Source organism: Anomalospiza imberbis, chromosome 23 (assembly GCF_031753505.1).
Source record: "Anomalospiza imberbis isolate Cuckoo-Finch-1a 21T00152 chromosome 23, ASM3175350v1, whole genome shotgun sequence".
Taxonomy (NCBI): domain Eukaryota; kingdom Metazoa; phylum Chordata; class Aves; order Passeriformes; family Viduidae; genus Anomalospiza; species Anomalospiza imberbis.
The window spans coordinates 3,550,638-3,564,499 of NC_089703.1; the positions used below are offsets into that span (position 1 = coordinate 3,550,638).

At 46.5% G+C, this 13,862-nt stretch overlaps 1 protein-coding gene and 1 long non-coding RNA gene across 3 annotated transcripts in view; one reads left to right on the forward strand and one right to left on the reverse strand.

Moving 5' to 3' along the window:
- Positions 1-3,926: 3,926 nt before the first annotated feature.
- On the reverse strand, positions 3,927-8,273 carry LOC137461749 (uncharacterized). 2 transcript variants are annotated; one of them, XR_010993474.1, is made up of 3 exons: positions 7,464-8,273; positions 4,208-4,358; positions 3,927-4,005 (listed from the first exon to the last, which is right to left on the reverse strand). It is a non-coding gene; the product is annotated as an uncharacterized lncRNA (long non-coding RNA). The 2 variants fall into 2 exon arrangements; XR_010993473.1 differs by lacking the exon at positions 7,464-8,273 and adding an exon at positions 4,613-5,231.
- A 1,435-nt stretch (positions 8,274-9,708) lies between these two features.
- The window catches only part of KAZN (kazrin, periplakin interacting protein), a 207,139-nt gene continuing 202,985 nt past the window's right edge, over positions 9,709-13,862 (forward strand). The window contains exon 1 of the mRNA XM_068171591.1: positions 9,709-9,888. Within this exon, the coding sequence (XP_068027692.1) occupies positions 9,768-9,888 (121 nt within the window). The 5' untranslated portion in view covers positions 9,709-9,767. The remainder of the gene's footprint in view (positions 9,889-13,862) is intronic.

Sequence of the window (13,862 nt, forward strand, 5' to 3'; positions counted from 1 at the left end):
AGCCTTGGAAGACTGAGAATCTCATTAGTCATTCAAACTAGTTGGAAGTGATTATCCAGATCTGCTAGGCAGCTTGGTAAATTTTGGTCTAATAGCACGAAAAATTAAGTTTCCTGCCCTTATGTCTATGTCCAAGCAGCTGTTGTGCACACACAGCTCTCTGATCTGTTTGTCTCACTTTGGTTTTCCATGTTACCTTTTTATTTTCTCTCCACATTTTGTCTTTTCTCTCAACATGTATTTTTAGTATGCTAAGCCCTGTTGTTTCAAACAGCAATGCTCTTCCTGTGTGTTTGGAGAGTACCTAATTCACTTGAAAGATGAGTATACAGTGCTAATAAACCAGTACACTCTGACTTAAAGCACCAGTATTATTGGTGATTGATTGATTGATTATGATTCATTTTCAAGTGCAGTTTTGTAGGACACCTTGTCAGAGATCACAGTTAGTGTATAAATGATCACTGTTCACCTGAGGATTGTTGCTGAGGAAGACTTTTCTTGCCACATAGCCCAAATACTGCTTTAAACAATCCATTCTCCTCAGACCCACTCAGCTTCCCGTCAGTTAAATGAAGTATGGAGTTCTGGCATGTATGCTGCCCAGTTTAGTGCCTTTAAGGCATCCCAGTGAGGTTACTAGAGGTCATTTCTGTGCCATTTATTTTTGCTGCCTTTTTTAGAGTGTTATCAACTATAAAAACTGACGGACTCAAGGAGAGAAGTGTATACATTGTTGTGATATTGGAACATTTTTCCCAGATTAATTCTGTTTTATCACACAAGCCTGTAAATATGTATTTACAATTTTAAAAGCACATCTTTATGTCCCTGATTGTAAATGCTCTGTTTTTAAAGTTTTATAACATGTGACTCAACCAAGAGACCACAGCAAACAGCTTTATATTGTACTGCTCTGTTTGAAGGGTCCATTACAGTCTAAGCTGTAACAGAAAAATATCCATGCCACCAACAAGAAATAACCCATGGTTGCACCAGACTTCATTATTTTTACTCAGATAAAAAATGCATTTTTCTGGGAGGGGGGTGGGGGGAAAGATTTTTCTTGCAGAAAAAATGCATCAGTTCAACATGTTGTCATTTCTCTGGACCAGTGAGGAGATTTCATTCACAGTGAATTCAGGAAAAGTATGCCATCTTTTCCCAAGGCAGAATTTCACAGTTTTGCAGCAAATTTTTAACCTCCCCCGTGCCTGCCGATGAAACGTGAAATTTTGCCCTTGACCAATATCACAAGTTCTTGTGAAAATTCGAGGAGAGGGTGGGGAAAAAGCTCAGGTTTTGCATGTAGAATTTGCAAGGACAACACTGGAAGCTCTGCAGTGCTCTCATGGCAATGCTGATACTGAGAAGTTTATTAAAAATAAACTGTGTGGAGGTGTGGTGGGACCTGGTTTGTGCTTGGGCTCTGAATTGCTCTGGAAGACTGAAAGCTCTGTTGTCTGTCTGCCATGTAAAGAAAAAGAACAACAATAAATTAATGTGGAAAACTGCATTATGGAAATATTTCTTGTTATTTCAGCCAAGAAGGTCTTAAAAATGGAGACTGACTGTGCTCTAGCTCTGAAAAAATGGAGTGGTTTGGGGTTTTCCTGTTGGGTGGCGGGAGAGGAGGAAGGAGATGTGAGTGTCACCTCGCTCTGACAGGTTTGGTGCACACAGACAGGGATTCATTCTCCTGACAGCTCCACCCGAGGTCTGCATGCTTGGAGAAGCAGCACACAAGCCCTTTGCAGTGTGGCCTCTCCATCCCAACCCAAACCTCCTCCTGAGGTGTGTCATCATTGTGGAACTTCAAGGCAGCTGTCCTCAGCTGGGAGGGAAATGTCCATGCAGTGGGAGGGCTGTTTTCCTTCCTAGGAGTGGTTCCTGTTTCATACATCGTGTGCCATCACAGCACACTCAGACATTTTATGCTTTCTTCAGGGCTGTGGGATTTGGCTCTTTCCATAGAATCCCAAAGTGGTTTGGGCTGGAGGGACCTTAAAGCTCATCCCATTCTCCCCCTGCCATGGTAGGGACACCTTCCACTGTCCCAGGGTGCTCCAAGCCCTGTCCAGCTTGGTCTTGGACACTGCCAGGGATGGGGCAACCACAGCTTTGTGCCACAACCTGTGCCAGGGCCTCACCACCCTCGTTGTAAAAACCTTCTTTAAATCTACTCTAAATGGACCCTTCTTCAGTTGAAAACCCTGTAAGGGAATCACTGAGAGGGTGGGTGGCCATTGTCATGGGTGCATTAATCCAGTCACATTCCTTAAAAACGACAGCAGAAATAGGTTTGGGAACAGCTGAGTTATGTGTATTAATATTAATTTCACATAGGCTAAAAATGGCTCTTTCACCCCAGAAAATCTGAAGGTTCCTTATGCATTATAAATCTGGTCTTTCAGAGAAAAGCCACTGTTGTCACTGTCACCTGCCAGTGCCTGCAGCAGCCTGACATGCAGCCTGGCTCCTCTGGCAGTGTCACAGCTTGTTTGGCTTTCAGTAAATGCCACCCAGTTTCAGGTAAGTTTGAAGGCATTTGACTGTGCTGAACTGTCATTCTGTCCCTGCATGAGAACCTTGAGAAATATTCTTTAAATAGCTGCATGCCTCCATTCTTCTATCTGTGCTGTCACATGAGGCAGCACTAATTACTTCTTTTTATAAGAGCTGTGGCTTTTTTGGGAGAAGGCTACATCCAAAAACAGATAAGGAGGATCACTTTCTCATCTTGAAGCTGCTGCCTGGAGGCTGTTCAGCTCTGTGTGTGTGCTGCTGGCAGGAGGATGCAGAGGACATGACACTGCCGGTGGCTGGGTCCCCTCCCAGAGTCCCAGTTAGCAAAGCCAGGGGGGCTGCTTCAGTCCTTGGTGCCAGTGCTGACTGTAAATGCTCTTCCAAGGCTGTGGGACACAAAGAACTGTGTATGCTCAGGAGTGGCCACAGAGGACACGAGTACACCCTGCCTGAGCTCATCTGAGACGCCGCGGGAGAGCGGCAGAAATAGAGCTGCACATCCAGCACTGCTGAGTAACATTTCTCTGGGCTCTGAGCAGTGCAGCCTTTGAGCCTTTCCCTGGGCTCACACCCAGCCAAGGTCACTGCTCAGAGGCTGCTGCAGTGCTGTGACACACCGGGGATGCTCCAGCCCCATGGGCACTGACAGAAATAGTGCTGAGCCTCCCGGTGCAAGGGACATTCCCTGTGGTGCAGGGATGTGTCACCCTGTTCTTTGAAAAGTTTTAAAGTTCTTTTTAAAGTTTTCTATACCTTCTAATGTTTACATATTTTTACTAAAGTTTCTCACACACTATCATGTAAATAATAATTGCTTTACATTCTTCTTTGTGAGAAGAGAGAATTGATAGACTGTTTGACCAGTGTAGTTAGAAAAGTAGCAATTTCATCCTGCAATCCACTACCACTTCTAAAATTCTATATGTTGTGAAGTCAGAAATAAAAAGTTTCCTCCTTTTGATTCCTTTTGATTCCTTTTACTCTTAATCTCAGAATACATGCATAAGTTATTTCATGTTGTAGGGATGAGCTTGCCTGGAAGTGACAGCGGAGTGAGTTCTGCCCTGCTGCTCATGGACAATCATCACTTATTCCCCAATGAGGAAGAGGAGGGGCACTGACAGGTGCTGGGGTTAGGGGCAATCATGCTGGACTACATTTTGTTCATAGCAGGCTTTGCAGCTGCCTTGGAAGAAGAAGGGGCATTTGTTTGAGAGCGGCCCTGGACATACTACCTTAGGATGTGAGATACTAATGCAAATAGGGCCACTCCCCTTTTTGTACTGCTCTGCTAAGTTTTGGGTCACCTTGACTTCAGCAGCACTTTGCAGGGCTGGTTCCCTGTTAATCTTTTTGTCCTTGTGTGTCAGCGCCTGTGTGAAGAGCTGGGGAGGGGGATTAACTCCAGGCTCATCTCCTTGCCCAAAGTCAGCTTCTCTGGGCCTCTACACTCCTCCAGCTGAAGCTCTGGGGAATAGACTGTGTGGGGACAGGCATTGCATCAGAAAGTCTGTACTGTAAAATAGAGCTCCTTATTAAGCTCACATCTTGCCATCTGCACAGTGTATTTACTCTCTCATATTGAATTTTCCTACAGCTGGAGTGTTTAACTGGCAGAACTGACAGACTCCTTGAACTTCTTTCTTGGGTTCCTCTATCATGTGCAAGGATTCAGGCTTACCTGGGGTGTATTGAATCAGGAATGCTACTTAATTTGACCTTCAAGGGAAATCCTGTAGTACTCTGTCCTGGTAGATTCTGTATCGGACTTCAGCTTCTCTTTGGGCCCAGCACCAACTGATTAGAGTCCTTTCAGAGTTGGTATTTCTTTTCTACAAGGATGTTTATATATCAATTAAGACCTACTAAAGCCTTACTTTTGATAAATTACCTAAAATATTCTCTGAGTCCTTAAGGGCATTTTCTTTCTGCACCACATATGTAATTTTCTTCTGTGCCTTTCAAACTTTTTTTTTCAGAAAGAATAAAACTCAACCAAACAAAATTGTCTTTCAGCCAAGAGCTGCTGGAGATGTAATCTGAAGGAAGGCAGAAATATGTTTAATTGCTGCCTCTGATGCCAAACCTTAAGTGCTTTTCTTCAAAGTGAGTTCTACAAAACTCCATTTGCCTTGCATGACACAGGCATCAGAATTGCAGAAACCTTCCAGAGCTGATGTCAGTGGTGTGGTCTGAGGAGCAATAATCACATCCATACATCCCCATGCATCCAGGCAGTGATTCCACCAGCCTTCCTTGTGACAGTGCTGTACTGGAAGAAAATGCAAAAATCCTTAGCTGCTATTTTTCCTCCCAGAGTCTCTGCCTTGCACCAGTAAAATGCTGATTTCTGACAAAAGAAATAAGATCTCAACTGCTACCATTCGAAGCTGATGACATCTCATTAAGGATAATTTCTGAATGTTCTTTCCTGAGCCCTCCCCCATTCCCCAATCCTTTGCTACAAAGAACATTGCTGTGAATAACCCCATTTCCCACACAGGGTATTTCTAGAGCTGTGAAGTGCCACAGTAATGAAACGTCTGTTCTCATGATGCAATGAGTTTAGCTGAGTTTCTTCTCTCCCTTTCATGCATTTTCCTGTGGCACATTGTTGTCTGTTCAGTGGGATAATTGGATGTGGAAGAGAAGCAGATCTCCACTGAGCTGCATTTTCCAAGGCTCTTCTGTCCCAGTGTGACCTGTCCCTGTGCTGCTGCCAGCATGGGCTGGGGGCTGGAGGTTCACAGAGCCTCTCCCTTTGCATTTTGGGGCCACTGATCATCAGTGGGGAATGTTGGGGAAGATGAAACAAGAAAGCCTTATAAATATGATTGCCTGGCAAAAGATTTTGAGAATATAGAAACTATAAGTGAGATTGAAATGAAAGCAAGCTTTGAGATACCAAGCCTTGGTTACTGAAAAACTAGAAAACAATGGCATGGCTGGCTGAAGGTAATCCCCTTTTGATTAAACAATTCCCTCTGCTTGCAGACAGCTCCAAGGGTCAGAGCAGACCCTAGCAGCTTGGCAGAAGGGGTCCAAAGAGTAGTTTTTAGGGTTTAAAATATAACACAGTATGGTAATGTCATGATTCTTATAGGCTGTATGCAAATGCTATAGGATTTGTATCTTGTACTAGATTGGTTAGTGAAAATTAGAATATTCAGCACAGAAGATTTATTGTATTGTAACGGGAACTTCACTCTCTTACTCTTTCTCTTACTCCTGCCCTCTCTTACTCTTACTCTTACTCTTAGTCTTGCCCCCTCTTGCCTCTCTCTCTTGCTCTTTGGTGCCTGCTCCGAGCTGTGGCTGGCAGCTCTCAGCAGGGCCCTGTACCCACATCCTTTGCAATAAACCACAAGTTCCAAGCCCTGGCTGCAGAGATCTCTCGTCTCCATCCCTCCTGACCGCCCTACCAACCAACGCTCCAGCAGGGAGCAAATGAACAGCTACAGCCTCATGAAATGACCTTTCAGCAGTCATTCCAGGGCAAGGGCTGATAAAGGTGCATTAGACGGACTTTTCCTGGCACTTGGTGATGGGCATTCAGCTGTGGTGTTTTAAAACTGCTTGCGTTGCTGCATCTGGGTAAATCTGCCCATGAGCAAACCCAGCTCCAGCAGTGGAGTCCTTTGCAGAAAAAGCTCACACTCAGTGATGGGTAGGGGTTTGTCCTGGTTTGAGAAACTCCTCTCCCCCTTAATAGACTGAAAATTATTTATCTAAGGAGTAGTAACTTAATCAAGAGTCCAAGGTTTTGTCTCACTGTGTTTTATTAGAAATTAAGTAGAAGGAAAATGAATGTTTTAGAAAGTTTTCATTCTAAATTTTGTGTGTTCCTTTTATTATAATTGTAAGTTAATAATTAAGTTTTTTTTCTTTATTTCTAAACTCAGTCCTGCTCTACTCTGTTTCAAATTGCATCTCACAACACTCATTTAAAGAAAAATATATTTTCATAAGTGCACTGGCATTGCACCAGCGTCAAACCATAACAGGGTTAACTTTCCTCTCCTTTCCCCTTCCTCCCACACTCCCAGGGCACTGAGTCCACAGATTTCATTCACTGTGTGCAAACACAGCTCCTCTAAATTCAGCTCCAGCATCTCAACGAGGGGCACATTATTTTTATTATTCCTAACACTCACTTATTTCCTTTTCACCTAGAAAGAGAAGCTTTGAGTCAGGTTGTGTGTTCTGTTATTCTGTTTGTAGTTATTTTCTGTGCAGGGTCAGTTGCTGCAGCTGATCGAGTTCACAGTGGCACCAGCAGAACTGGGGGGACCTTAAGGAACCTTGTACATGCTGAATAGATCCCAGGGTGTTGTGGTAAGCACAGGAGCCCAGAGGAGGAAATCTGGCATTGGATGAGGTGTGGGACTCAGCACAGCAACACAGGAATCAGCTGTGAGGAAAATCCAGGTGAGCTGCAGTGAGGTGGAAAATGTCACTTCTGTACCTCAGGGAGGGTCATTTCTTAGGAGCAAAATGTACTAAGCTAAACTGGGCATCCCTTGGAGTGTGTCTAGAGTGAAGGGAAGGCACTGGTGAGCTCCTCTGGACCTGTTCCAGGGTCACTGGGAGAGAAGCTGCTGGATGCTGAGCAGGAACACGACTCCCAGACCAGCCCCAACAAGAGGGTTTGTTTTCTTGCTTTCTGGTTTTTGGGGATGTGGGCTGGTTGGATGCAGTGGCAGGAGGCTGTGAGCAGTGGTGTGAAATGGAGCACGGCCTCTTGTGCTGTGTAACCCTGTGCTGGGGTGGACATGGAGCCCCATGGGGAGCTTGGAACCCCAGGAGCTCCTCCTGAAAACCTTCTGCAAATCCAACAGCAAACAGCCTTTAACAGTTGCCCACTTTTCTCCCTCTTATCCCCAGAGTGTGCCTCCCTCCAGTGACAAAGTCCTTAGCACCTGCAGCAGACAGGTTACCTGAGATTATTGGGTTGTTTTGGTGGTTTAGAACCTCCAATGCACTCTCACAATGCACAATGGAATTGGGGAAAAGAAAAATATATCTGTGAGTTCATCTGCAACACTAAAATCCTTGACATCTTGAAGCTGGAGAAGTTTTGCTAAGGAAATAGAGAAAAAGGATTTGCAGGTAGCCTCTTGCATAATTTCCTTTTTTTTTTTTTTTTTTTTTTTCCTGAATTATGCTTTACTATTTCAGAGCTGGATGCAGCTCTGCAGTGGATTCTGCAGAGAAGTTACCAAACAGCTCTGGGAGGATTTCATGTGACATGGTCAGGGAGAGCAACAGGCACAGTTAGGGAGGAAGAAAACAGCCACAGGAATAAATACCTGAATGTTGAAGACTTATGGACCAAATGGCCCAATTTTTGCTTTCCCCCATGTAGTAGACAGGAAGGTCAGGTTGAATCTCTTGTTCCTGTGAGGGCAGAAATTGTTCCTGTGTCTTTAGTGAAATAAACACGTGAAGTTTATTTATTTATGGTCTGTTTGTTTGGATTCTGCCAAAGATAATCTGAGCCAAAAATCATATAAATCATAGAATCCTAGACCAGTTAAAGGATACTTTAAAGGGCATCTAGTCCAACCTCCTGCCATGAGCAGGGACATCTCCATCCTCATTAGATTGTTCAGAGCCCCGTCCAGCCTGACCTTGAATGTTTACAGGGATGGGGCACCACAGCTTCTCTGAGCAGCCTGTGCCAGGGCTTCTCCACTTTCACTGTAAAATATTTGTTCCTTAAATTGATGTAATATCTGAGGGAGTAAATACAATGAACCGACTCGGCTGGGGTTTGTGGACAGCTCCGGCTCGGTGCTCACCCTGTGCAGCGGTGCTGCCCCGGGAGAGACGTGACTCCAATTCCCGCTGCCCGCAATTTTCCAGCTGTTCTCGACCCTCTCTGCCTCCTTGGGCTGCAGGAAGGGGCTGCGGCCAAGCCTGTCTCCCCCGGCTCTGCTTGTACCTGCAGGCACCTCTCATTCTCTGGGCTTGCTGCTGCTGCTGCAGTCTGACAGTTCCTAATTTCCACCTGGCTCACCGTGTGTTTTCCTAACCACGCGCTAACGTTTCTTCCCAGCAGACTTCCCAAAAAAAGCTCTGATGACTCACGGGCGACAAATTCCTGCAGAGCTCCCGGAGTCAGCATCCTTTGCATTGGCAGAGGGAGCTTTTCAAATAAAGATGAATCAGCGCTGTCAGACTTTGCTGGGAGTTAACTCTCGGCCCCTTTTCCCTGGAAACAGCCCTGGCTGGTGCTTACACTGAAGGAATTCCAGCCAGGCATCCCTGCGGGATGCAGAGCCATGGGCACCGCGGGCAGCTTTGGGAGCTTTCCTCCTGTCCCTGGAGCATCCCGGCGGGCAGGAGGGGGTTAAGGCAGCCAGGAGGGGTTAAGACAGCCGGGAGGGGGTTAAGGCAGGCGGATCCTCGATCCCTGCCTGAGTTAGCACTGCCAAGTGCCTCCAGAGCGCTCCGGGAGCAGCCGCTGCATCCGGGCAGAGGGAGGAGGGCCGGGCGGCCACTGCAGCAGGGCAGAGGATGTTATTTAACGCGGCTCCAGTCTCCTCCCCCTCGCCGGTGTGGCTGGGGGAAGGGGGGAGCGGGCTGTAGGGAAGGGACAGCGGCGGGGGTGATGCCGAGAGCCCCCGGAGCCGAGCCCGGCCCGCCCGGTGCCACCCGCGGCTGCATCCGCTGGAAGCCTCCTCTGACCTCCTGAGGTGCGGCTCGGGCTCCGAGCACTGCGAGAAGGATCCTCCCGGTGCTCCGGCATCCCCGGTGCTCCGGCATCCCCGGTGCTCCGGCATCCCCGGTGCCCTGGCAGCGGGCGGGCTGGAAGGACGGAGGCTCCGCATCTCGCCCTGGGAGAATTCCCGTGCTCCCGGAGGAGATGTGCCCTAGCTCACGGACAAGGTAGCCGCCGGGCTTGGACACCTCGGGAGAAGAAAAGAGCCTCAGGACTTTGCTCTGGCCATGGCAGACACCCCAGAAGGGGCCAATCCTCCGTGCCCGGTGCTGATTTATGCCTGAAGCCACCAGACCTGCCCAGGACGCACAAGAACCTCCCGGGAGAGGCACAGACGTTTGGTTTTCCCAATGAAAATCCTGATGACATTCATCTGAAAACGTGTGCTGATCCTCTCCCTTGAAAGGAGCAGTCTGGCATCTCGGGAAGAGGCACCACCATTCCTCCCTGGCTGTCTCCTCCTGCCCGCTGAGGATCTGTGGGGGACAGGAGGTCTGGGAGCTCTGGGCTCTGCTCCATGACTAACACCCAGCACTGCAGGGAAGCCATGGACTCCCCTCCGGCCACCTCCAGCCCTGCTGCAGGGCCCGTCACCTTCTCCCAAGTTTTTGGGCAGCAGTGCCAGCTCATGGAAGCAGGTAAGAGGGGAACGTGCACAGGTACCACCTCGCCACCCTACATCCCACGCCCTGGTTTGTAATGTCCTTGCTGTCCCTTTCCTGTTCCGTTTCCCAAGTTCTTCCCTAAAATCTGGTGTTTTCCAAAGGGGTGATTCCTTTTGCATTTGCACTCTGGCCTCAACTACCCCTGAACCCACTCAAAAGCTTTGTGCCCAATTATTTACAAATAGGAGCAAGGGGTGGGCCCTGTGGGTTTGGGTTAACATGGACTGGAACAAGCTGCTCTTTCCCTGATGCTCACACAGTTTGGGTTCGAGCAAAATATGTGTGGTGATTTTTGCATTTCAAAACAATGACATTCTAAGTGGAGGCTGATTTGCTGCTTTGGAGGGCAATTGCTGCAGCATGTGAATGTCTGCTTTGGTATTCAGCTCTGTGAAGGATAAAGTGGGTTTTTTTCCATGGCTTTCCCTGGATGTTTGTGTTACTGTAGCACCTAGAAGCTCTGTTCCTTTTCCCAGGTGTTTTCTCTACAGATGGGCCTGGTTATTTCTTATCTGTGCCTTTTGGCTGTTAAGTAGGTGGTGTGTGACATGACTAATCCCAAATTTTCCATGTTTGCCTCTTGCTCCTCACAGGTGCTGTGAAGCACCAGTCCATGAGGTGCCCAGAGCTGTGCACTCACATCCTCCTTCATACCCAGCTCCCCAAGTCTAAGAGACTGGATAAGGGATTTTACAAGATTTATTCCTATTTTCCTATCCCTGCTGAGAGGTAGCTCTGAGGAAGGATGTGTTTATTTACTTAGGGCCATGGATAAACCTGGGTTTCTGCAGTGATGCCATAACAACACTTGCTCTGAATTTTTAGGGCTTGTTTCTCTCAGATCTACTGGGACTTTCTTATTCCTTTTGTGCTGCTACAGGCATCATGGCAAATTTGTCCTGCAAAGTATCCTATCCTTTTTCCTTTTCTCTCTCTTCTAGTAGCCAGTTCTGTAACTAATAATGTTTGGAGTGTATGTTTCTCCTTAGGTAGTGACATTAAAAATACTATGTATTGGAGTTTCCTGCAGGTCTCTGTGGGACTTCTGCTCTGCCTCTCAAACTTGCACGGGTAGGGCTGGCAGGATGACTCATTAGGTGACTAATTAGCTGACTGCTACTCAGTTAATCAAGTTTGGGATCATGCTGCTGCCTCCAAGAAAATGTCAGGCAGATCTTCAAGAGGGTTTGGTATTAAACTTTCCTATTACTGGAAATCAGTATCCTGGGATCAGTCCAAAGGCTGTGGATCCATTGTATCAGGTCTTACCCAAAGAAGAGATGTAGGAAAAAGCTCTGATTCTGGGTGAGGAGTTTGTTCCCCAAATTAGCAAGACCAACAAGGTGGGAAAACACAGGTGGTAGTTTCAGTTTGGTTTGTTTTCCTTTCCCTTTCTTAGAGGGAAATGCCTCAAAAGGAAATCTGGGGGTTTTAGGTTTTCAAATCCCACCTTAGTCAGTCAACCAGATTTTCTTCACTCTGGTGGATCATCTTGATAGGATTTTCTAGATGTTTTCTCAGGGAGGAGGTGGATGCAATGTAAGGATGGCTGTCATGGATGTCAGTGGCATCCAAAGGGATCTCAGTAGATCATGTGTGTTCCTATGAGTTTTCCAACCTTATGGCAATGACCATTCACACTCAGCACTCCTGAAAGCAGAACTTCAGCTGCAGTGTCTGTGGATGTGTCTGTGTTCATGGGCCTTGCAGTGTGGGCAGGAAGGACTCCCTGAGGCAGTGGAAGCAGACACAGGTTTGGGATAGCAAGCTCTGGGTCCTTACCTGTGTCCTGTGTCAGTGAGCTGACATTTGGGATAGGGCCACAAAATGGGACTCAATGTCGAGCAGGGCTGTGAAAATGCCTTTACAAACCATAAAACCTGATCTTGCCCCTGTGATTCCCCTCATCAACAATCTCTGAGGAGCTGTGAGGAGCCAAGTTCTGACCCAAACAGTCCAAATCTCACAAGAAAGATTTGTGGATACCCAGTATCACATCATTGTCATTGGTGGCATTTGGGCTCCTTAATAACACTGGGATGTGCTTGAATGCTAAAGGTGCTGGCCTTAATTAAATGTCAGTTTTTGTGCCTGGAAAATTGCCGAGCTCAAGACAGATCACAGGCTTGACAGCACTCTTTGATGTACCACCTGCAATGATCCTGTGGTTTTTATAGCTTCTGCCTGTGGTGCAAGGACATTTCTCCTCCAAAGCACATGTAAGAAGAGCTGGGCTCTGCTTGCAAAATGTGCTTCAGGTTGTGTGTAGCATTATCTGCTCTAGATGGAGAAACCAGGGGGTGTGTGATGCTCCCCTGCAAACACATCCCCTTCTCCCAGTGCTGCCCTTCAGTGCCTGGCTCTGAAAACCAAATGCTGAATGCTTGGAAGTCAACCTTCCCCTTGCCAGCTGCATCTCGTCCCCATTGATAAAAGACTTGTAAAGTTGGGGTTTGGAGCAGCTGATGCTACACAATTGGCTGATTATTCATGCACAGCTGATGGAGATTTCTGTAGCCACAGCATCCATCTGGGAGTGTGCTGGCAGCCCTGCTCCAGAGCTGGCTTGCCCTTTGCACAGGTCCTTGCTCTGTATTTGACCTCTGGAGCAGCATTTGCAGCACAGCACATGGATGCTCTTTGGAAAGTTCTTTTTCTACGTTCCCATTTTATTCTGTTGCCCCTTTCCTCACCAGTTTACTACAGCTCCATAACTTGCTTGCTGGGGTGTGTTCCTGGTGATCACCTGGGTGATTATTTGCCCTGAGTGCAGGGAACAGTAAGGATGGCAAGGCTGCAGCTGGCTGAGCTCCCTGCTTTGGGAGTTCCCTGACAAAACTCCAGTTTCCCTGTCGGATTAAGTTTTATTTTGACCCAGGGATGGGGCAACTGAAAGGCATTTTAAAAACTTTTATTCAATTTTCAGGCTAGTGTAACGGGTGAGACAATACAGATGTTATAATTCTATTCCTCACGTTTCCCAAGGCAGCAAATCCTTGCTGTTGCAGGAATTAAATTTGGCTGATGCCTGAAAGATCTGTCAGTGCCACTGGGGATATGGTCACCTTTAGAGGGAGTGTAATTCCCAAAGGGGGGCTGTAATTCCTGCCTCAGGGAATAAGATTTCTGTTTTCCTTGGCAACCAATGCAGGGTGAGTGATGTTTTGCCTTTTCCAGCCTAGCTACAAGGCTGGTGATTTCCAAAAGGAGTAACTGGGAAAGAGGCTGGCTTCATAGCCCCATCCTAAATCTTCTGATCTCAGAAGAAATTCCTGCCTGCCAGGCAGTGCTGGAGGGTCTTTCTTGATTGAAGCACAAATTAGAATCTGGCATAGGTTCGTGCTGTAAATTTTGCTAATACCCAAATGAAAGACTCCAGTTGTTCATTTTAGAAAGAAAATTTTTAAAAGTCTGAAGGATTTATGATTGTCACTACCAAACTTTTAAAATGAGGGTTACTAAGAATTTGAAGAATATTTCCCATGTGATCTTTCATGAAATACTGAATATATGGAGTGAGACCTGATCTCCAGGAGAGCTGAGTGTTCTCTGGAAGAATTGGGCTTAGTAGAGAAACCATTTATTTTATACATGGGCAAATTCCAAGCAATTTGTTTGGTGTATTGCAGTTTTCTGGATTTACAGCCATGCATTATTCTCTGACTCACTGCTCCATTAGATTAATTTTCGTTTTCCATCAATTCCTTGGCTCTCAGATGCTGCTGATTTGTTAGGCTTCCAATATTTTTTCTTTATATCTTGCCAGGTAATTTTCCTTTGGTTATGAAATAAGGAACTTCATTCAAAATGTGACCAGAATGAACAAGAAAGTAATTTGAAAATCATCCAGACCTTAGGATTTTGCAGTGAATCTCTTCCATATTATATTTCCATTACATAGATATCATCCATTACATACATTCTGTATTCTACTCTGGTGGCTGCTC